Genomic DNA, 24,698 nt, shown 5'->3' with positions numbered 1-24,698 from the left:
CATTTCTCTGTTGTGCTGTACAGCACTATGAACATCCATATGTTTTAGGACAGTGTGGAAATGCACTGGGAAATCAAGACAGGCAATCAGGTAATCTTCACAGGACCTGTTTAAGTATATTTAGGCTTGAGCCATTAATGGATATGGAACACAACTATAAATGCTATTTACTTCTCTAGATACATTCCTGTACATGCAAACTGCTGTAGTACCCAATTTCATAAACAACCAGTTTCTGTAATGTGATGCATATTTACTAAATACTATCCAGTTTTTCACCCTCCTGAAATCTAAATTGAAGCTACAGGTGAGAAATCCACAGGACAGTGTTACTTGGGAAGCGAATGTGTGCTTTAAAATGAATGTACTTCCACAAAACATTATCAACTATTATACTCCAGATTTATATAAGGAAACTCAAGGTTCTGAAGTTGGAAAAGTAATAGAATACTTAGTATTTGTGATATTAGTAACAAATGCATCAAAGTAAACCTATTCTTATAAAGGATTGAATTTTTTTGGACCTAATTTAAACTTTGTCTTCCAAATTGTGATACTGTCAAACAATGGAAGAAATTACTTTTCACTCATTCAAATACATAACACAACTGAGACAAAAACAACAAAACTCTACAGTTCTCCATAAGGTCCCTCACAACCATCAGTAAAACTGATGAGAGGCAACTCATGCTACTCAAAGGCCCTCACAGATCAATCACCAATCCCCTCACAAACCAGAGCTGCTGCTGGGGTACAGCACTGATCACTGCAGAAGCACAAGTTATTCCTTAATGTTCAGTAAAACTAAGCTGCTGCCAAGGATTTGTGGGGAGGAATAAGTGAACAAAATGTGATTTTCAAAATGGATGCTGAGATCCAATGCAATTAAAAACAAACAGAAACATTTCTAGCATGTTTACCTTCAGGGTGAGCATCACCAAGTGCACTGAGATAACTCTGCTGAGAGTCTGTGAAATTCCACTAGTTAGACATTTCTCTATCAACACTTTTGGCTTTCATTTTATTTTTCTTCCCTCTAGGACAGTACTAGTGCTGCACTTCTGCTATCAATAGAGGAAAAAAAACCCACTTACTATCCAGGGGAAAATGTTCTTTAGCTGCTTAATCTGGTGAGTCACTATCTTCTTAAATTTTAATAAGAGTATTTATTCTGCAGATGCTGAAGGGGAAAAATGCCTTGGAAATGATAGGAAAATTACATTTTTCAGCTAAGATTGCTACACATGCCAAGTCTATTCCCTTATCTTCACAGATGGCTGGTAAAACCCAATGCAGTTTGAACAAGTAAAAATAATACTTACATTTTCAAGTTTCTCTCATAGAGAAATTAAGGCACTAAATACAACAAGTAGTGTGTGGAGGTGGGAAAAGAATATGAATACTTTCTGTTCTGGGTCAGTCAAATGGAAGCACATGTATACTTATATGCATACCATCTGTGAGAATGATTTTTTTCATATTTTTAAACTCAAAATTTGTTAAGAAAATAATAGTTGAAAAACTATACTTTTAAAAAAGACACAATGCAGTTACTACAATATAGCTGTGCCAGGAGGTCCTTAATATAGGTGAATAAAAAAGAAATTATAAATAAAACCACAATACAAAGAAAAAATTCAAATCAGTGCCAACTAAAGCAACTCAAGACAGAATGTATGCAAGACATAAAAAGAAAAAATAACAATAAAAACAGGAAAACAATGCCAAACAACAGGCAAAGTTAGGATGTGGCACATAATTCTTCCACAAAAAGGGAGAACAGAAAGGTAAACCTGAGCATACATATCAGTAAATGGTGGATAACCAAACAATACATTGAAAGCAGATGGCACAGAGTTTTTTTTAGCATATAAAATTGCTCAATAAAAGACAAAACAAGGGAGCAGGCTACTGAATTGTTAATTCATTATATTCATATAGATACAGATGTAATTTTTAAAAATGTAACACAAGGGAACCCTTTTATTAACATCTGTAATCTCAATTCATTCTTTTAAGAGAGCCCACTAAAAATAAAATCTACAGTGGCTTTCTTGAATCTTCATAATGATACCATGAAATCAGTTTTAGTAATACTTAAGTAAATTTCCCCTTCCAAGATACTGTATCTTGCCAGCAATTTAAAAGAAATTATACTATAAATCTGCTATATTTTACTATACTTTGAATGATCTTAGTTAAATAAAAGATTTTTAAAAATTGCAGTTCAGTTCATTCTACTTCTAATTTCACAGGATAAGTGCTTAAAATGTATCTAAAAGGAATACAGTACTATATACAAGTTAGTATTTTCTTTCAGTCACATGAAAGTAGGAAAGTCTGATAAGACAGTATATAATTTCTTTAACAGTTAACTGAAGAAGCCATAAAAACAGGTTTATTCTGGTTCTGAAAGTCCTTTTTTCTCCCAATATTTTTTGCACCTTTTTTATACAAAAGTTTAAAATGACACATTTCTTCATCTATTAAATGACATCTATTTCTTAAGTCAAGTAAAGTGAAGAGACAACATGATTAGTCCTGAAGAAGATTAAACATAACATACAGCACCAAAAAGCACCAGTTGGAAGAAAGCAAGGTGAGACACATGACATTTGAAGTTCACAATTACAGAGACCCACAGAAGTTACTGATCAATGACCAATTCTGAAACACCTATCTCCACTACCTGAAGGATCAAACTATTATTAGCTGCTTAACATACTAAAGTTCATCTTCAGTTCGTATTTCTTCTACATATGCTCCATCTTGAAAAAAAATCTAGTTTTTCAAAAAATTAATCCACAATTACCAAGTGTGGAGAAAATGTCCATTTACCAGAAGTCACTTTGTCAAAAGGGAGAAGACTCATGTAACCCTACAAAACTACTGTAGGAAGATATATACCATAGTAAGCTGTTATCTTCTTTGCTTACTATGTTTCAAGCATGTTACACCTAAATTCTGTATCTTTTTAGAATTACTTCTTCTGTCTAATTAGATTCTTGCTCATCTTGAGCTTTACTTATCCGACCCCCCCCTTACTTCAGGAATGGACAAAGAGGAATGCAGAACTGCAAAGTGCAGACATGGGCCTAAAATACCTACAGCAAAAGAACATTGTGAAACAGGTGTTTGCTGTGCCACTGAAAAAAACACACCACATTCTTCTAAACACCATTGCCACTATTCTTATGCTTCTGGCCACATTCCACTGACTTGAATTTTCTCCCTCTACTGGTGTTCTCTACACTCTCCTTTCTCACACTAATAACTTGAACTAGGTTAATTATGGCTGTCTTATGCTGAAGTACTGACAGCTGGAAAGGATGTCAAAAGACTGGCACAGCCAGCAACAGGAATAACACAGAAAGGTGGTGATTGGTCTGTAGCATGCAACAGCATCTGACAAACTAAAGAATCTATCAACGTATGTACCTGTGCTAATTTCCTCCAGCAATTTTTCAGTGTTTAAGTAAGAAGATGCTTTGGAAGTTCTCTGGGTAGTAACAAAGACCCAACTTATATTATGAATCAGATAATATTGACTATTTTCTTGCAATGTTAAAAGCTATGCTTCAAAGCTTTGTGAAGCTATAATAAACATCAGATCTCATTAACATCTGCAGCTTCTTTACTAGATCAGCATCAGCTCAGGTTTACCTATTGCTTGTAAGCAATTCTAAAACTAGTTCAAAGTTCACATTCATGTGGAATTTGGTTAAGCCTTCTACAGAGAGCAAGTAATTACACGTTCTCTATGCTAATTACTAAAAACAGTGTTTATATGTTAAGAGGTATCAAATTTTCAAGAACCTGGGTGGTAGAGTAACATGAAAATACATTCAAAATAGAAAAGTATTAAATACTTTGGGAAAGAGAACTGTAGATTTTCATTAAAGTATTGTTTGTTCAAAAGATGATCTTTTGACACAGTCAAGCTTCAGCTGAAGTATCCCACACACATTACACACAGAGGCACACCTACACACGAAGATATAGACCCTTCTTTAAAGGGCATTAATTACTATGGCAACTACTCTTGCTGATATAGGCAACTCCATTTATTGTATCATTACTTGCATATCCCCAGAAACACCAGAACCCCATGACATTTGCAAATATAGTTCATAATTTAAGTTTATCTGACTTTATCTAGTAATTATTTGAAATACATCAATCTTTGAAAATAAATTAGCATATATCTAAGACCTTCTCATACAAAGAAACATAGTGAAGATTTTTCAATCACATTTACTTTAGAGCTGCAAGAGACACCTAAGATTTTGTGTTTCCATTAGTTCACCTGCTCTCTTATGATGTTTGTAAAATACAGTTTAACTCACCGAACATTTTCTGGTCTCAATTTATCCAGCACCATCTCTATTAAATCAGGCCTGAATTCTTCAAGCAAATATTCAGCAGCCAATACTTCTTCTATAGGGTAATACTAAAAAACAAAGCCAAAGAATATGTAGATGAATGAAACAAAGCTAAGCATGAAAAGGTTACAGTTCAGTAGAGGAAACAAAAGCAAACACTCCTGGTCACTAAAGCTGTACTACCTTGGTAATTTCAAATTAAGAATGTGAAGAATGTTTTAAAATCTCCCTCAACACTAAGTAAGAGGGCGTAGCATTCCAACTATGCAATCATATTTCTCAAGTATTAGGCAATTTTACATAATTTATATTTACCATTCTTCTCTCAGAATATTTAATGTCTCAATAGAAAAGTCACCCACCTTTAAATGGTATTTTGATGAAAGTAAAAATAACATGGTAAATGCTGACCCCTGCAGGATATTTCTCAAGATAAAAGAACACCAAGTACATGAGATTGCATTTAGGGAAAACAAAACATAAATAAGCAAAATAAAACAACACAAAACCTAGGCATTTTTAGGGCTCTTGAGCAGTTCAATTCTTATTTACAATAATTTAAATCAAATTATATTTCAATATCTAAAAGTATAATAAAAATTTAAACACTTAATTCTAACATTTTTTATTTAGGACCAAACTGAAAATCTCTTAAGGCACCTGGCAACTTAAGACGAAAAAAAAAAAAGCTAAAACTCATCTGAAAATGGTTAATGTGGTTGACAGGAAAACTTTCTTGATAAACACCTGTTTACCAAGGGAAAATTATCAGGTGACTAAGTGCTGAGTACTTGCACTTTGCCACACCAATGTACTTTTTTCAACCAGAATTATTACAAAATGGCTTTCTGAATTATATATATTATGCAAAAAATTACAGTAGAATGACTTCTAGAACAGAGAGTAAGTCACAAAAAGGATTCTGGAAAAGAGTGGTGGAGGGTGGAGATCAAGGACAATGAACCAAACTTTGTTATTAAAAATTCAAGTGTGAATGCTAAAGATTCAGAATTTGATGGTCATTTAACTACTAAAGCAGAACAAGAATTACCATTCACACTGCAAAGCAAAAGAAAGACAGTTAAAAAAAAAAAAGGTCCTGATTCAATACCCTGCTCTTTGGAACACTGCTGGCAACTTCCTGGCCTGATTTTTGGAGACAGCAATTGTAATCAGAAATAATCCAACAAATACTGAAAGACTGTTTCAGAAGTCGGAAGTCCATTTGTTAGAGATTTGAGGCATTGGACAGAACAAAAAGCACCAGACAGCATGCCACACAGGAACTCTAAATACATGTTTTCAGCCAAGTCTAACGCTTTTCAGCACAGAGATATAAAATTTAAAAATTAAACACCATTATTTTAGACTTTACAGATTAAAGGTCTACAACTAGTAACAGTAATTCCTGCAAAGAAACCAAAAGTTTCTCTGAAAAGATGGAGACATTAGCTATGCAATGAAGAACAGCTGCAATGTATAAAAGCTGTGTAATTTCACTAGAACAAAAAAAAAACTCAGCAAACCCCCCTAAATCTTACATTAGCACAACATGAGGGAATTTTGCAAGAAGTATTAAAGACCATATAATGATGATTCTTTCAGTACCAATATGCAATCACATCTCTGAAGTCAAGCATTTGTAATTTGCAATCTTAATACAAACATTTCTGCTTATTGCAGTATTTCAACACTGTGACCTAAGGAACACAATGTTTATGATAAAATATTCTTTGTCTAATATTTCCCTAGAGAACACTTAGCTGTGTTCTCTAGGGAAATGCAATGGCAAGGTACATCTGTCTTTAGAAACACTGAAACAGATCAAATAGCACCTTCAGTTATTGTACAATCAGTTCTACCACGTACAGAAGTATTAAATGGTAGAGTGAACAGAATGTGATTTATTGACTGCCAAAACTAAGGCCTATGCAGCATGCAAGAAGTACAAAGGACCTCACAGATGCCTGTATTATTAAGTGGATAATCAAACACACCGCTAAATTATTATTAGGAAAAACAACAACCAAACAAAAACAACCCCCTCCACTTACATGCAACATTCCTCCAAGCTTTGAAGTGTAACCTCGTGGTCGTTCCTTATCTTTAAATCTGAATGCCACAGCATTTAGATCCTAGAAAACAATGTATGAATGATTAAAGATCATAAATTAAAGCCTATTTTAAGAATAATTACTGGCTACATAATTCCTTTTTATAATGAAAGAAAAGGAAGTACTTTTGCTGTATCCATGTTATAGCAGACAAGTATCTGACATAAATTTTCAGGATTATTCAAGTTGCATCAAACTCACAAGCAATTAGTGATAGTCTCATAATGTGAAGCATTACACAAGTCTTGTAAGTCCTTTTCATGCTGAGAGATCTGCCTCATCTCTCATATATTTAAATTTCCTGATAATGTGAAAACACACCAACTCTGGTCCAACCAGTACACAGTGTTCCAGTGCAATGTTTGTCATATATTAGTGAACTGAAGCCTCTCTCTCTCTTCTCTTCCTTTTGTTCAGTCAGCCAAGAGTAAATTTAGAGACAGAAAAAGCGTGTTTCTTTTTGCTGTCTCAGCCACAGAAATAGAACACATCATTCTTAGGATACAATAGCAAGGGTGAATTAAAGGGAGCTAAGACTTTAAAGCCAGTGAAAAGGACAGTCCATCCTTCTATGAAACCATGCAGAGAGACTGATTAACTCAACAATTCAGCTGAAAGTAAACTCAAATATTCTTTTCATACTAATTTGCCAGCTCTCTGACTCACCCCACAGTCTCAGGAGTTCTGGGACTGAGAGAAGAGGAGCAAGGGAAAGGCACAGGGATGAGACAGAAGGATGGAATTACCTTTTCCAAAACTTTTATTTGCTTACTCTGTCAGTGAAACAAATCCATTGGAACTTCTAGCAGAGGATAACGAGACCTGAGACTCCTTTCACAGCTATAGTGTCCAAGTGTATGAAACAAAGCTAACCCAGCTGCAGAATTTCTATTTTCAGAGAGATTCAATAGTTTTGGATCAAACAAAGCTGAGACAGGAAAAGGAATCTTTACCCAAGCATATGTATTGAACCAATGAGACTATACATATATACAAATAAAATTGGGTTTGTTTCACACTGACACTGAGAAGAGCAGCACTATGTAATAGAACACTTTACATTTTTGCTCTGTGCACACAGAATTATCCAGACTTGTAAGAAGCATGAACATTTCAACAAAAAAGACTGACATATACTGCCAAAGTATTTAATGAAAAGCCTTTAGTTGACTCTTCAGAAAGATGAGGGGAACAAACAGCAGATTCAATGTCCTGTTGCCTTTACAATCTCAACTATACAACTTCACACATGAAAGAAGGGAGGGGTAGAATAGCACCCATTTAAATTTCCAGTTCAATGTTACTCCTCACAGTAAACATTTTCCCCCTTCTTCAGTGAAGACTAAGCAAAGTTATGTAAAATCCTTGTGGACAGAGCAAGATCCTTCTTCCTCCACTTCCTTATGCCATCCTAACTCCCAGCTCTGTAAGAGCATTCCACACCTACGTTAAGACAATGTATTCTGCATGTACTTGTCATTTGTGTCATGCTGCATCTTAAAAATTAACAAACTTAATTACCATGTGATTATTAAGTTAGTTACAAAGTCAAATAATCTAATTATAAAAAAAGTTTGTAAAAAGACAACCACCACATATAGTACACATGGTACAGCCCCAATTACTTACCTTGCACTCTTGGAAAACCCATTCTTGAGGTCCTTCTATACGTAGTTTTTGAATATATTGAAACATGTGCAAAATAATATCTTCAACATGCACTGAAAAGAAAAAACTAATTATTCACTCAGTTCTGCACAGAGAAGAAATTTAATGAACACAAATATGGTTTTATTTTTAATTACGCTGTGCTACATCAAGATCTTCAAGTACATCTGCATCCCACACACAAATTTAAACTAGCTTTTTTCAGACATGAATTTAAGGTAAGTATTTATGTCCCCAGCTAATTCCAAGAAGTGCACTGAACACGTCTTATTATGTGAAAATACTGATTTATGATACAATTTCACTTAGGTCTAAATAGCACACAAAGGTATTAACAGCTCTTCTTCATTAAATAAGTTTATTTAAAGTATTTAATTAACTAATTTAATATAACCTTAAATAAGTTGATTTCTTAGGTGAAGGTAGCATACTTAGAGGAACTGAACACAGAATAATAACAAGGTAATTAAAATAAACTGGCTTTCAAGCTATAATATCAATTAGTCTCTTCAGATACAAACACAAAGCCATCACATCAGCAATAATGTGGAATACAGACAAAGTGCTTCACTTACAAAGTCCTTCTTCTGTCAAGTCCACATTAATGATGAAAAACATGAAACCTCTAGCACCTTCCTTCTGGCCTCCAACAAGAGTATTCACCCACCCTATGTCATTAAAAAGAAACTATATTACATAAACAAATCTATACAATTTATGCAACTTTTTGCATGTTTCAGCAACATTAAAATCTATTTTGATTCATTTACATGTTTTCCTTTACTTCATTAATGCCTACAGCAACAGTGCAAGTTAAACATAACCCAAGTCAGCTCCATCTGACCTGAGTCTCACTCGCTCAGAGTGATATGACAAATTCAGGATCATTTGATTACTGGATAATTTACTTCTGTTTGGAACAGAATGATATAAAGTAAAATAGCAAAAGATACACCATTATAATTTTCCAGACATTAAGGGACCTGACAGTAACCTCAAAGTTAGTGACAGAATACAGACGAGATCATTATGCTGAAGTTCAAATAACTCTCTAAACAAGGCAACTCTCTAAAGGGGAGTCAAAGAAATAATAGCTTCAGCAGCCTGAGTGACTGTTACCTATTTATTCCTACCTGCTGCAGAAACAAAAATAAAGCACAAAATGACTTAAGAGTTCAAATTAGTCAAATAGATAAAGGCTTTAACACATAGAGGTCTATTTTAAGTGAGACATAGTTAAACTTTAAAATACTGTGTGATCAAATATTTTTCAATTCTCTGCCCATGAAGGACTTACCTTTGGCTTTAAGCTCTGACAGAAGACTCCCTGGGCCTTCATGCCCAATCAGGTGGCCAAGGTAATGGCCAGGGTTTGATTTATAGTATTTCTGAAGGTCTGGTATAGGAAATGTGACATAGAGATTTCTAATGTCCTTAATGGGTACCACTTTATAAAGTTGCTGAGGAGAGAAACAAGCAAGGAGACCCATAAACAAAGGGAAACTCATTTACTGTATTCATCTCAGGAGCATGTATCATGTTCCCTTCACACACACATATTACAAACACATCTCCCAAATCTCAAAAGTATCTAAAACTTCGGGCAACACTTCAGCCATCCATGATAAATACAAAGAAAATTCATTATCTCACAGTTGCTTACAACTGCAATCAAATGTGCAAGCTTTACTAGAAACTATACAAAACTATACTCAGCATGGAAAAGTGGGTGGAAAATCAATAAAGAAATATGGAATTTAACAGGGACATTGTTAAAAGAGTAGTGAAGTGCACAATGTATTACTGAAACATAAAAAATAACATTTAAAATACACATTTTGGATGGAAGACGTATCTCTATACATACCCGGAGATGTTCCTCTTGGAAAGGATGTTCAGGAAACTCTGGTATAGGGACATTTTTATTCTCTACTTCTGAAAATAACTTTACCACTAAGCAAGTCAGCTCATCCAAGGATTCTAGAATAAAGAAACATCAGGAAAAACAAGCTTATTGTATAAGGATTCCAACAAACTTTTTTTTTAAATATTGTTTGGGAGAGTCATGAATCATACAGGAAAGTAGTTTTAATGGTGTTATGATTTTCAATTTCAGAAAGAAAACAAATATCCATATTTAAATTTTGAACTGTAACATGCTAGAAGCACCGCTTATTAAAGGAAGGCTTTAACCATGAATAAAGTAAATCTTGTAACCGAAAATATATCTTTACATTTTAGAGATTAAACTAAGCTAGAACTGAAAGATGCATCAGATATTGAACACCTACAAAAATAAACATTCCACAGAAGTTTAAGGGACATAGAATTACACCTGCAAATTTTCTAGAGTGAAAGTAGCTTTGCCAAAACTTGTATTTTCTTTAGCCTCAGCTCATGTCCAGTACTTCAAGCACACCATGAGTCAGGTCTGTCCTTAGCACCCAAAACACACACACCTGTGACCTGCTCAAGCACTGCTAATTTTCCATCCCTTCTAATTTCAGCCTGTTACTCTAGTACTTTGCAAGAATGAAAGAAGACTTTTTGCAGAAAGAATATGATGATGTGCATTAACTCACCTAAACTGATCTAGACTATTTCTGTTGAAATGCTGCCTTCAAAATTGCCTTCTGCCTCAAGAAATGCATTTTGGAGCACTTCTCAAAGTGAGCTTAAGATTAAAAAAAATTCTTTTGACAATGTTTTAGTGAAAGACTTCCAGGGGTGGGCATTGGAAAAAACAAAACATCAATTACTTGGACATCTCAACATATAATCTTAATCCTTGAAAGGTTTCTGAAAGCAGTTACCTTGTTGTTAAAACAATTCCAGCTAAACTGAGAAAGTAGAATCTTTCCTGCCCAATGCTCCTACACTACATTCCCAGAACTGTGCTGGGGAAAAAAACTAACAAAACAATGTAAACCAAGTGGGTTCACTATATATTAAAATTTTGTGCACTGCATGTGGTTCAATTAAAAGTCACCAATTTTTATCCGTATTAGCAAAATAAACATTCATTCAATCTTGCAGGGACAGTTTTCTTTAGTACAGTTTCTAATTGCCAATGTGATTCTTATGAAAAAGCTTCCATGTAAAATTCCTCAATAAACTTGCTATTGATTAGATAAAAAGCTCACTTTCCTCCATTTGTACTCACCATCTAAGCATTACTGTGAAACACCAAACAAATACTAGTCTGCCAGCAGATTTCAAAAAAGCAAAGTTTCCAACACACTGTTATTAAGCTTTTGGCAAACCTGTGCAAAATATCATCTCAGCTGTGGAAGGTTCTAAGCAGTTGGAACCTCCATTTATTTTTTCAAGTATATATGGAAAGTCTTACTCAACCAGGAGAACAAACTCACCTCTTCCTAAGACACAAATAGCCATTAAATTTGATGAATAATAAGTAGAATGGAACTTCAGTAGCTCTTGCCTTACATCTATTCCTTCTTGGGTTGGTCTAGTTTCCAGAGTGAATTTGTTCCCTGTAACATGAAAATAATTAGCAATATGTGATGTTTAACAATATTTAATGTTATGAGCTTACAGATCAAAAAGAAAGATATAAATTAATCAGTCTTCTTTCCTTTGGATGGATATTATTTTTAAAAATAATCAACATGCATAATAAGAAAACTGGCTCAATATTGTTTTATGTTTTAAATATTTTGTCTATATTCCTCACTATATGCAGACAAATTAAATGGTGAACGTCTAGACACCCTACTCTGTTTACTCCCACAGCACCAATACATAAGATAAAATAAAATAACATAGTTAAAGTTTCAGTCAGTAACTGTGCTGTTACAGTACTGGAGGACATTAGGAAGCAACAGTCAGAAGACACCTTGCAGCTGTAGGAAAATGGACACTAGCCAGTGCAGAAGTGCCTGGAAAATTACTAGACACGGAGGGGAATGATGGAGAAGAGTCACCATCACAGGCATTAATTCAGGGAGATCAGTAAGGATATCTGGGGAAAAATGCACACTCAAAAACAAAACTGGAAGGTGCATTCATTTCCATGGACAGACAAGGAATAATAGAAGGTTTGCTGACCAAACAGGGTGCACAGCAATGAAGCACCAAATGGAGTAATTCCTGTACTCTGCAGATCAACAACATCTCAGCTGATCAAAGGGAAACAATAAGGTTGCCAAATGCATCTCTTGTCATCTCTTTGGGTAAATAAAACCATCAAAGCTGAGCTCTACTTCTGCCAAGTCGTACCTACTGGAAAGCTATGTGCTGTCATTTCATTTCAGAATCAGAACCTAATCTAAGGAGAAAGGAATATGACTATTACTGTTGAATTTTAACACATTTTGGATATTCTCCCCAAGAAAATATTTCACTTGTGCGAGCTAGGCAACCTTCTTAAACTGTACAAAACAATTTCTGCAATTTCTACTTACGTCTTCTGTGTGCTACATAAAAATTAAATAATGTCTTCAGTAGCAAGAGGTTACAGAATATACTTTGAACACCTGACTACTAATGCACAGCTTCCAAGGCTTTATTTTAAAATTCACCTGTTTGGATAATGGAGTTATGGTTTTATACACAGCCTCTCTTTACTGGTCAACAGAGCAATACCTGCTCTTGTGGCAGGTGGGTACCAAACCCATAAATATGCTCTCCATCAACAGATGTAAAGGCACATCTTCTCTTTTTAGAGACAGAGGAAGAAACCACTGCCTTAAAGTTAGCTGCTCTCCCATCCTCCTCCCATACCCAATACTTGAATCAATTATTCATAAAACAAACTGACCCATCCACAAAACACATTTTTTTGCACACATAATACTCAATGATGAAACAGTGAAGTCCTGTTACTTCGAAGGTTTCAAAACTAAATTAATGTAGAAAATAATGCCTATCAAAAAAAACACCCAACATTTAAACTTCTACCAAAGCATCAAACATTTGCGGCTTTGTCCAGAACTATGATATCTTAACTTTAATGCTTTTTGAATTGAGGTTTAGCATTGTTTATTTTCAATTGTTACTAAGCATTCTGAGAATAATTAAACCTGAACAAACAAAAAAAAATACAGCCGTGGAATTGGGATTTGTCCAGGATCATTTTGTCTGTCAGTCTCCTACTGTTGTGTTCTATGTGTTCCTACTCAGTAATTTCCACAGTATTTTGCTGATCATTCTGATTTGACCTAGTCACTGTCATCTAGTCTAAAGGCAATATTAAATAACAAAAAGCATGTGGCCAACAATAATTTAAACACAATTTGTTCACATTGTTATACACAAAAACTTAACAGTACCAAATGACAATCAAATCCAGTAACTGGAAAACAGCACTCACTGCAGTAATTATCAGAATCATGAAGGTTGTACTCATTGTACTCAAAGTCTTGGATCACTCTTTTCCCTATGCTATTGTCTAGTTCTGTTTGGTCTATGATGTGAAAAATGCAATAGAGCACCATAATAAACGTATGGAGAGGAAAATAAGAGAATTGTTACAGTCAGTCTTCTGCAATTTTATATAAACAATAATGTTATGTATGTTACACAGAATGCCACTGGACATTTATATTCTAACAAACCTGTTCCAAATTTACTGAAGGGATGGTTGGGGTTTCCAGTAGCCTTCTCCAATTGAAACAACCTCCAGGCATCATTCATCAAATTCTTCTCATGCTCAGAATCAACAGCATTCACTTCCCTGTCTTTGCAACTTTCATCGAACAGGGGGCACAGAAAAAACTGGGCAAATCTAAAAAGAAAAAAATTTAGTTCAAGTTAAGAGTACTGTACATAAATTGTAACAGAAAAGTACAAAACTTGGTTCCTCCTGAAAACAGCTGAATACATTATTTTTTAATGCAGAACTTACGAATTCTTTAACAGTTTTGACACTGATTTGATATCCTTATTTCTCAATTTCTTTGTTTATAAATGCAGACAACACATCCATCATATAAGGTAGTACAAGAATCAAGGGCCTTACATCACAATTGCCACGGTGAAAATTTCTCCTATTCGGAGATTTAGCTGCAAGAGGCTCTTAATTTCACCAAGCAAGTAAGTCTTGTCAGGCATCCAGGGAGAAGCCAAAGAGCAAACTCCACCTCACTGACTACACACCTTTCAATTTCTGTCCTCTCCCACAAAACACTGAGATTTCAGCAAGTTCCCTCTACTAAGAGCATCCTTAAATATTTCTAGACTTCACCCTTGTTTTGCTGTCAATAAGGATCCCATGGGAAGCACAGAATTTGATTGCACCATCCCAGTGTTTGCACAATGTGTAAATGCATGATCATACTCTGTGCCTCGCATTTCCAAAAATATTCAGTGTAAACACAACACTTAAACTTCATCAATTCTGTCTCGATGAAGAACTCTCTTAGATGAAAAAAATCTGAGCAAGACTTTCAAACTGAAAAATATGTGGTTATCAATTTTAAGAAAAGATGGTTTTTACCTTTTTTAAAAATATCATAATTATAGAACTATCAGAAAACCTTTACAGTAATAAATTCAAGTAGAACATCTATAACAAAAATTTAAATACTAAAAAATGTGTTTACCTGTCCAGTGCACCTTCTAGATGTTCATGTGACACATCAAAGTAATAGTTGGTATGTTCACCACTCGTGAAAGCATTTGAGCTCCCAGCATGCTCACTTAGAAATTGGCTGTACTCATTCTCTTTTGGATATTTCTTGGTTCCCAGGAACAACATATGCTCACAAAAATGACTAAGCCCAGCAATGTTGGGGGGATCAGACAAGGATCCTGCAAGAGGAAAAATTTCATGTAGTCATTAATAAAAAGTAATACTAAAACATTAAGCCTTTTAAAGTACTCTATATTACAGTATGTTACTTCAGGAAATTATATAAATTCTGTGTCTGTAAGAAGACACCTGTGCAACTACAGTTAACTAAAATTAATCCTCAAAATATATTTTAAAATTTAGAATTAGTAACTGAACCAATTAGTGTCTCAAATTGCCTCTCCAGATCAGCTTGTACTTCCTTATACAGATGATTTTCAATTGAAGTCCATGACTCATAATCTGTAAAGACCTGGCAAATCACACTGTTCTGAAATCTATACCTTGACTTTAATAAATGCATTGTGTTAAGAGGCAGCAATTGCCAACCATAATTAAAGAGGTATCTATCCTGTGGTTTATAGGATGATTGATAACCTGTAATTGCCTGAACACAGGCAGCTATGGATGACCAGCTAGTAGGTGTGAAGGCAAACAGATTAAAAGACAACAATGATTTGGAAGAATGGAAACAAAGTTGGAGAGTGGCAGTCCCGCCTCAGAGTGTGCAGCAATGTGCAGTGGGACAGCAGAGATGAAGGCAACAGACCCATCTCCTCAGCACATGGGCAGGAACTGGATGCTGCAGTTGGCCATCACTGTCACAGGACCTAAACAAAACCACATTCAGAATGCTCTGAACAAGAGAATGATCTGGAACAGGCATCCCTGCAACAAAAAAGGCCAGAAGTTTTTGAAGTCCCTCTATTACTTCTGCCCTAACACAAAGAGCAGCAAGAGCTCCCAACTACAAACATGGCAAGAGGGTGTTTAGGTTATGCACACACTGCATCTTACTTTCCAACCAACTGAAAAACTACACAAGCTTGAGATATACCTCAGATATAAGAAAAGGCTCCCATTATTCCAAAGAGTCAAAGCAATTGCCTTCCCCTTCTACTTCCCATATTTCTGTTTGCACACATAGGCACCACTGAAGTTAGGGAGTGCCTCTCCAACTTCTCTAGCACTACAGCATTTTCTCACCTCTACACATCAACAACTTAGCATGAAAAAAAAAAGTCTGACATGACAGATGGAGCTGTCTGAAATAATTGCACTTGCACCCACCCCTCTTCTGCTTACAAAAGATCTTTCATAACATGAAACTTAATGGTTAAAAGCAGTCTTTCAACTGACTGAGCTACACTTGAGTAAACACAGAGTACAGTAAGAGCATTTAGCTCAAATAATTTTGAACTTGATGTGTCAAAGAATAAACTATAAATTACAGTAAAAGCCTAGGCTCCTGACTGCATACCACTCCTGTCACTTTATTTGCATCAAGATACCAGAACTTGAAGCATTTTTATTAATTGCATAATTAACACAATATGAATTGAATACCTATGTGGACATCAAGTGCTGCTGAGGACTTATCTGTGGTGGGGTCACTAATGAGAAGAGCTTTAATGCCATTTGCCAATTCCAGTCCACGATATTCTCGTTTATCCTCAGGTGATTTGATAATTTCATTTGTTATTCTCTTAATAGCTGGATTGTTCATTTTGTTGCTTGACTCCTTCTGAAACCTTAAAGAAAAAAGAAGAAATTTCTTATTATTTTCACTTAAGCCTTGCTAATTTTTTAATTTTATGTTAGACAATACAGGGCAATACAAACAGCTAAAAGTTCTATTACACACAAAATTCACTGAACTTGCCTAAAATTCAGACCCTGAAAGATATTGCTGCTAAAATAAAGAAGAAACCTTGAAGACCACGAAACACAATAAAGATACAGATCACTTAACTGAATGCTTCAAGTATCACATTAACTGCAACTGAAACAACCCGAACTTAATAAATGTCAACCCCTTACTCGATTACGATAAAAATTAAATCCAATGAAGCATATACTGCTATCTCAAGTATACTTTCAAACTTCAGGAAATTATTTCATGTATCTGAATTGCTGATTGTATTACAAGTGTTGTAACTCTGATTGTCAAATAAACAAAATTTTACTAACAGACCACTGGATTTGTACACTCAAGCAAGAAACAGCAACACTTTTGCAATAGTGCCACAAAAATACAAAGACTGCAGAACTGCCATGATAAACAGGAATAGATTGTCTCACTTATTTAAACTTCTACCATTAGTTTAACACATGCTACAAGATACCCTTCTTTAAAGACATTATTCTGAAATGCTAAGAATCTAAGTGTGACTGATTCAGAATCTGAATGCCTCCAAGCAAAAGCTATAAACAATATCAAGTAACTTTTTAAAATGTGCAGTTCAATGCATTTTAGAAGGAAACATATAAACTAGTAAAACATCATTCTCTTACTATGAAAATAAAAAAGAAAAGTGCAATCAAATGTAATCACTAAACAGTGGCTGAAATGCTGAATTTAAATTTAAATGTGTACACTCTCATTTAAACTGGTCATTTATCCACTAGTTTAACCCCCGTGCTCAGACTAATCCTGCTTGGAATGTATATGGCCTTCTTGCACTGAAAAAATGTATATACTATTGAAACACAAAGATTATTCCAACTACCACAGAGTGCATCAACAGCACTGACACAAGCTATGCTAACAATTAAAAGATGCTCTGTGTTCAGAGTTTTAAGAAATACTTTACTAAACTTAAGCTACTGTGTAGAATTTAAGTGAGTGCAGATACTTCTCATATATGAAAATCAGTAACAAAACTGTTCCTAATTGTTTTTCACTTGCACACAGGTTGGATTGACAGATCTAAGTATGCAGGAGAACAAGGACATCCCTTAAGCTCCTGATTCCATGTCTGCTAATGAACACCTATACCTTGGTTTTCAGCTAGAATATTCTAACTCAGTAAGATACTAGATGCCCGTCAGAAGACACATATATACTATAAACTTCTCGAGTTGTGGGTTTTTTTTAAATGTTATACAATGTCCTTATCATCTGATATATCTCCTTGTTATTTCCATACCACATCACTAAGTCACAGAACTTTACTGTTTGTTCAGATGACTCATCTTTCCAATGTGATTCATCAAATTACGCAGCTATGAAACCTTATGAGATTTCAACTGGTGTCTCGTGAAGCTGTACACCTCCACTTCATTTTATTATGATTCCCTACTTCTGCCTCCTTCATAGGCTACTTCCAGCTCGGTAGTGAAATTCCAGTACAGGAAAAAGCTACAATTTTCAAAAGGATGACATCAGTAATTAAGCCTTCAAACCAAGGACTGAAATTTGTACCTCCACCTTCACTGTTATTTCAGTGGGCATTGTGAATACAACATTCTCTAACTTCAAATGGGTTTGCATGATTACCTACGATTATTTTGCTGCAAAGTGAATCATAGTACCAGAAAACTCGAATAAAAGCAAGGGCTGATCAACTATGCAATGCTCCTGGAAGACAAATACGTCAAGAGGACAAGACCAACACCTTCCTGCTTACGTACTCTTCCTCCCGCTGATATGTTACTACAATACAAAAGTGAGAAGAAAAAATTTCACTTTAGAGAGAACTTTTATACCATTATGTTTTCTTAAGGAGTAAACTGCAAGATTCAATACTAAACATCCCCTCATATGACTGTTTTCCTGTGCAGCTTTTAAGTAAGTGCAATTGTGTTATAAAATACCACATTCCGTTCTTTCACACCAGAATCCTAAAACTCTATAAATCACTTTTTGACAATAGAACTACTTTTAACCAGTAGTTCTGGTTAAATCCTGTACTTATTGAGAAGCATCTTTATTTCTAAAGGCCATGTTCAGAAGTTGTCCTAAAGTCCATGTGCTACAGCTGCTTGCTGTACTGTCATTACAGTGAGTACTGGATGCTGCTGGTCAGTAGCAAAACAACTCTTCCACAAAGGAGGTGATATGTTTATTGCAGAGCTAACAGCCTAACAAAAACATTAAAAGAAATATTGCTTACTACTTTCACAAAGCAGAAGCAACAGAGAAAGATCTAATAAAGCCAAAATAGCAGGAATAACACAAACCATTACTGTGGCAGTGGAAATTCTTCCACTGGAAAGATTACAGAGGTAGAAAGAAAAAAACAGGGATGTCTTAGCTAAGAACAGTGTCCCTATTAAATGAATAGGAAATATTCTTCTTCTTCCTCATCAAAACTACTTCACTTGTACAAGGAAAGTATCAGTTAAAACCAACAGTGAATTTCAATTACAGCACTTCTACTGAAATTATATCTATTCTTTGAGGTTCCATTTTTGTAATCATTTCCAGGCAGGCAGTCCCTTGGAAGCAGCAAGGCTCTCTGGGGATGCCAGGTTTCACCTGCAAACAGAGCATTACAGAGTGGGATTAAGTGATATATGATTCTGCTTCACTATTTTAATCTCTCAGAGTTATTTTAGCAAAATTACTTTAATTAAAAATTAGCCTGTGTAGTCAAATCTAAGTCCAATGTTTGAACAATTAAAGGACCATATTTGAAAACCAATTAACAGAAACTCCTGAGGGTTGCTTCAATGCAAGAATGTGACTAGCTAATAAAAATATGACCCCCAAGGCACAAACTCCAAAGTGCTTCTCAAGGTTTTTTTTGTCATGACAGTACACACATACTGAAGTCAAGTGCTAGTACACAGGTCTGCTCCAGATGACAGGCAAGTTACCATCTCAGCAGGTTTTGCTGCTTGCTTTCTATCAAGTGCCTTAAAATGCACGTTTGCTACAAGTTTCTATACAACTAATTGCTTACAATTTACCAGAGTGAAGTGAAACCTTAATTGAGTGAGAACCTCTGTTCTGTCCTGCAAGGAAGTTACCATTGGTAACATGTTCTCTGTGCTGTTTACTAATCCATCTTGGTTTACATGAACTTCTCCAGCTGCCAATGCGTGGAGGGAAAGAAGTGCTGTGTGTTTGGCAGGAGGCCTGGTGCTGCAGAACTACCAGCCAGAGTTTTCTCACCTCTTACAAGGATGACAGCACCAAACTGAGCACTCTGGAGGAGTCCAAGAACTTCTTCAGTCCCAAGCTCATGGCTCTGCAACAACCATGTAAATCTGCATTCTTGCACAGGTCTGCACCCCTCTTTTTTGTCTCTTGCACCTACTCCTGATCATGACAGCAGTAGAATTATTTTATCAGTAAAACAATCAAGAATCTACCTACTCTCTTAACATTTCCATTCACCTGTACGTTATAATAATTTTTTTTAGACTAAACTGTAGGCAGGAAAGTGAAATCAATTCAGGCTGAACATTACCAAAAGGGATTCTTCAGGAGATTATCCATACTCTTTCAGGTTACATGTTCATCGATCATCCTTTTAGACACTTAGAGATTAAAATACCTCATGATTCAATATCCATAAAGCATCAGTCTTGTGTGAATTTGCTTGCCATGAAGCTAGAGAATGTATGAGATCCCAACACATTCCTGATACTGATCTAAAGAATTGTGACTGCAAGCACAGGCAGACAGACTGCGTAAGAAGATGAAGTGCTCAAAATGCTAACATGTTTTATCACTTTTAAACTCATCAGGAATTCAGCATACTACTTCATACACAAAAGGTCCGACTACAAAGCCCCACAAAGATTTAATCAGTGTTCCCAAGCTATTAAGAACAACTAATCATGCCAAATCAGGCAAGTCTGAAGATGATGAATATTTATAAGGCTTTGTTACGTAGTTTATTTTGAAGAAATTCTAAAGTCTCGCTACAATTAAAGCATTTTCAGAACCTCAGTCTGCAGCTTTTTGCCAAGTCTGTAATTGACTCAGAAAATTCCCTCCTAATGATGGTGGCCAGGGCAGATGGCTGCCATGCTCTTGTTTCCCAGAGTCCAGCTTCTACAACTTCTAGATCACAGCAGTAAAACTTGGTGTGCCACAGGCTGCACTGCCAACGTGACTGCAGAAACACTGGTGTGTAACACTGGTGCACAGGAATTTCCAGTAGCATTAATGAGCCCACACCACGTGTGACCTTGGCAAAAACAAGGGCCCTGGTAGTTTCACGTGTGAGATCAGCCCCAGCTGAGTAACTGGCCTGATAATTACAGGGATGTGCTGGCCAAACAAGATGGGATATACAATCAGACATCATAAAGCTAGTTTACTGCCCTAAATCTACAGTCCTGAACTTGACCACAGTTTCCAAAGCACTGGGTAAAAAAAAGTCAAACAAAAAGGCAGGACCATATACAATTTGATGCTTAGACAGAGCAATAAAGCATAACAAGGTTTTTTTAATCTCTTAATTACTTGAGCTTACTTTTCCTATGTCCTCAAAAACTGCCCCAAACAATTCATCCAAACCTCCAAAGTAAACAATCTCTAACCACATTCACAAGAAATAGAACAATTAATCTTTCCCTAACAATTCTTTGCTTCAATATTTTACAAAATTCCATAAGGGTTTTGAAGCGTTCAAATATTTGGAAGAGCTGTGGGACGAGGAGGGGTAAGTAAAATTATCTGGTTTTAATCTTTAGATACCATTAAAATATAGTACCATTAAATTTTCACAGATCTGGCATAGCAATCTGGCTTACATCAGTATTTTCAAATTGCATGTTAAGAACATGACTGACTGGTTTCAGACTAGTTTCTGCACTGTGACCAACTGCTTCAAAGTGTATTTTACAGATTTTCCTAAGAAATGTACTCATTAATTCAATTAATTGCTTTATCCATTGACTACTTGCAGACCAGGGGTTCTCATTCCCTCTTCCCCCCCGTGACATTTTTCTTCTGTCACCCTACAGTTGCAGGGCTTGCTCCACAACTGCAGGACTGCACACACACACTGGGAAATGTTCAACTGGATGCTGCAGGAGAGATCTCTGTGCTTTATTCTGTGTTCTGATGTGTATTTCATAGATTTTATGTGCAAGCAGCACATCAGATTGCCCAAAACTCTCTGTAAAGCCAACTCACTCAATGCTTTATGCTACCATCTGTCTTACACTCTCAAAAAGAAAAACTTGTGAGGTTTGTATTTAAAAAAAAAAAACAAGATAAGATTAAAACTTCAGTTATACTGCATAACAAGAAGAAATTCACAGAAAGATGAGAGAAATGGCAAGAAAATCTGATCTAGCAACAAAAACAGAGAGAAATCAGAATTCTGAATCATTAAAAGCACTGTAATCCCACATTAAAAGCAACTGTTTATCTAACACTAGAGCTTTGACATGAGAAACAAACCCATAACAATGAGCAGTTTACAAGAGTCAGTGGTGTGTTTCAACAAATGAAGTCCTGGCTGTTCACCTATTTTGTAGTTTAGTTTTTACTATTTTGGACAATTCTGGTTCTACTGTTAAAATTTTAAATAAACTCTGAGCTCTACCACATTCTTTTTCATATCAATTGCTCAGGCAAGCTATAGTTCTTACTCATTCTAAAAACAAGATGCAGAAGGTAAGATTTTAATAGAAAGCTGCAGTGAAGCAACTTTCAAACAGGATCCATCATAAATCACCTTATTATATACATACAGTACTATGTGGTAAGAACATTTTAGCAACTTATGGGCATCATAAAAGGTGAAAGCAAAGATACCCCCTGACAGATCATGCATATGCAAATACATAACCAGACACAAAACTGATTAAAGCAATTTCTATAGATTTTTATTACGAACTTTTTGATTTCTACGCTGCTAGAAGACTGGACACCAAAGTTACTATAGAAGCATCAAATCCAACAGAATTAATATATTAAAAATATCAACCCCACATGCCATTTCTCAAGTGGTCTGACTGTATTTTTAGTAAATGACTTCTACAATAACCAGCAATGACCCTTATAGCTAGAAGCCTAATACCTTCCAGTACAGTGAAACAGAGGTAATGAACTTCTTGTCCCTTCCCTCTTTCTTCTGGATCTTACAGGGGAGGGGAGTGCTGCTGTATTCATGTGCAAAATAAATTACATACTTGACACTTCAATCAATTCCCAAAGGTGCCATTTCATCCAAGGGATTAGACCACAGCCTGACACTGACTGAAGACAAAAAACAGAGAGCGAGCAAAAAAAGCAGGCAAACACAGAAACAAGAATCCTTCTAGGGACCTCCCAAATAGAACAGATCATTTTAATGCTGTACATCAGAGGAAAAGGAGGTAAGTTGTAACTGAGAAATTATCTTGCTACTTGACATAAAGATGAAAGTTAAAAACATTACAAAAAGTAAAAGTTCAAGCATGAACAAAATACAGAGATGGAAACAGGGAACATGTAACTGAAGAAAAAGATTCTTCATATTCACATCTCAAAAAAATTCTCGCATGAAAGAACTATGCCTGCTCTCATTTCATTATCATTTATGTAAATCCTAATTCACAATTAAAATTAAATGGATGATTAAATCACGGTTGTAGGCAGTATGAAAACATAACAGGCCTACTCATATACATAAAGTTAAGTCCAAATGCTGCATATATTCACATGCATAAAGAGGAGTAAGTAATCTAGCAAGACAAACTACAGCCTGAGAAAAGCATTGGCTCCAAATGCACACTGTGGATTACCTGTACAATTCTGAAGCATAAATAGCAATAATGAACAGTAACAGTGCATCCGAATTTTGACACACGAGCACCGACAGTATGAGTCATCATAACTCACTTTTTTCCCCGGAAAGATGCTACTTTTGACGTCTCTCACTCGTGCAGTATTAAATATAGGTTTGGCTACTAAGGTAACAGATACAGTGTTAATTAAAGAAAGAAAACAACTTAGCCTTTGTCCCTGACCCTAGCTCCCTTCCCGGACAAACTTTGCCGAGTTGTTACGCAGTTTAAATTGCCCCTAAAATCGAGCTGTGCCAAGGCTCCCCCCGCTCCTCCCTTGGTCGGGCTCAGTCGCGCTCTCTCCACCGGAGCTGGGGACACACAGTGCCACTGCCAGATAACTCGTCAGAAACTAAAAAGGCCGCTCCCATCAAGTTTGGGTAACTGAAAGCAGTCTCTTCTTAAAGATTTTAAACTTTTTTTTCCTTTTTATTTTTCATAATTATGTCTTAGGAAGATATGGCAAGTTAAGTAACGAGACAATTCACGGAGGTTTTTTGAGAGGGAAGGAGAACAAAGCAAGCCCCCGGGCAACGAAAGCCACACGGCTGATGACCAAGCCTGCTTTGTCAAAGGAGGTGCAGCTGCAAGCACCGGAGCGCGTCAGTCCGGGCTCTCCCGGGCAGCAGAGCAGGACACAAGGCAGGGCTCAGGCCTCCTGGGCACACCCGGCCCCGCCGCCCCCAGCTCGCCCACCGCCTGCCCGGAAAGCTCCGGCGCCAGCCGCGCTCCGCGGCCCGAGCCGCCCCGGCTCCCCACCGCCCCGGGGCACGGCGGGCGCTCCCCGGGACTCACAAGGTGCCCCCGCCCGGCCGCGCCGCCGCCTCTTACACAACACCGCGGGGGCTCTCCGGCCTCACGGCCCCGGGGCACACGGCCCCGGGACCCGCGGCCCTGCCCCGGCCCCGCCGCACTCGCACCCTACCCGAGAGAGCTCCGCCGCCAGCCCGGAGGGAACGAGCGCGAGGCCGGGGCGGCCCAGGGGCGCGTCCAGCCCGGCAGAGCCCGGCTCAGCACAGGGAACAGCCGCTGCCGCATATCCCTGGCGGCCCCGCCGCCAGCACCGGCCTTTCCCCGCCGCCGCCCGGCCCGGCTCCGCTCGCCTCAACACGCGCCGCTCCCCGGCGCCATGTTCTCCGCCCGCCTCCCCCCGCCGCCCGGCCAATCCCTCCCGGCGCCCGCGGGGTCCCGTCCGCCCTCCGCGCC

At 36.8% G+C, this 24,698-nt stretch overlaps 1 protein-coding gene and 1 long non-coding RNA gene across 6 annotated transcripts in view; one reads left to right on the top strand and one right to left on the bottom strand.

Annotated features, from left to right (window-relative positions):
* LOC120502214 overlaps positions 1-18,249 on the top strand; it is a 53,666-nt gene extending 35,417 nt beyond the window's left edge. Inside the window, exons 2-3 of the long non-coding RNA XR_005627480.1 lie at positions 1,041-1,130; positions 17,671-18,249. This is a non-coding gene — a long non-coding RNA (uncharacterized LOC120502214). The remainder of the gene's footprint in view (positions 1-1,040; positions 1,131-17,670) is intronic.
* Positions 1-24,698, bottom strand: part of IDE (insulin degrading enzyme) — a 59,890-nt gene that overhangs the window by 35,087 nt on the left and 105 nt on the right. For 2 of the 5 annotated variants that reach the window (XM_039709421.1, XM_039709422.1), the window contains exons 1-11: positions 24,418-24,652; positions 16,323-16,507; positions 14,728-14,935; positions 13,741-13,910; positions 11,536-11,658; positions 10,032-10,144; positions 9,462-9,624; positions 8,740-8,832; positions 8,126-8,217; positions 6,437-6,517; positions 4,347-4,450 (exon numbers count right to left, since the gene is read on the bottom strand). In XM_039709421.1, coding sequence (XP_039565355.1) covers positions 4,347-4,450; positions 6,437-6,517; positions 8,126-8,217; positions 8,740-8,832; positions 9,462-9,624; positions 10,032-10,144; positions 11,536-11,658; positions 13,741-13,910; positions 14,728-14,935; positions 16,323-16,507; positions 24,418-24,530 — 1,445 coding nt within the window. In that variant the 5' untranslated portion in view covers positions 24,531-24,652. Of the gene's footprint in view, positions 1-4,346; positions 4,451-6,436; positions 6,518-8,125; positions 8,218-8,739; positions 8,833-9,461; positions 9,625-10,031; positions 10,145-11,535; positions 11,659-13,740; positions 13,911-14,727; positions 14,936-16,322; positions 16,508-18,255; positions 18,517-19,875; positions 20,023-24,417; positions 24,653-24,698 lie in introns of those variants that run through there. The other 3 variants (XM_039709423.1, XM_039709424.1, XM_039709425.1) reach the window with 3 other exon arrangements.

Source organism: Passer montanus, unplaced genomic scaffold (assembly GCF_014805655.1).
Source record: "Passer montanus isolate IOZ18808 unplaced genomic scaffold, ASM1480565v1 scaffold21, whole genome shotgun sequence".
NCBI lineage: Eukaryota > Metazoa > Chordata > Aves > Passeriformes > Passeridae > Passer > Passer montanus.
Note: the sequence above shows the minus strand (reverse complement) of the source record. Positions and strands in the feature narration are given on the sequence as shown.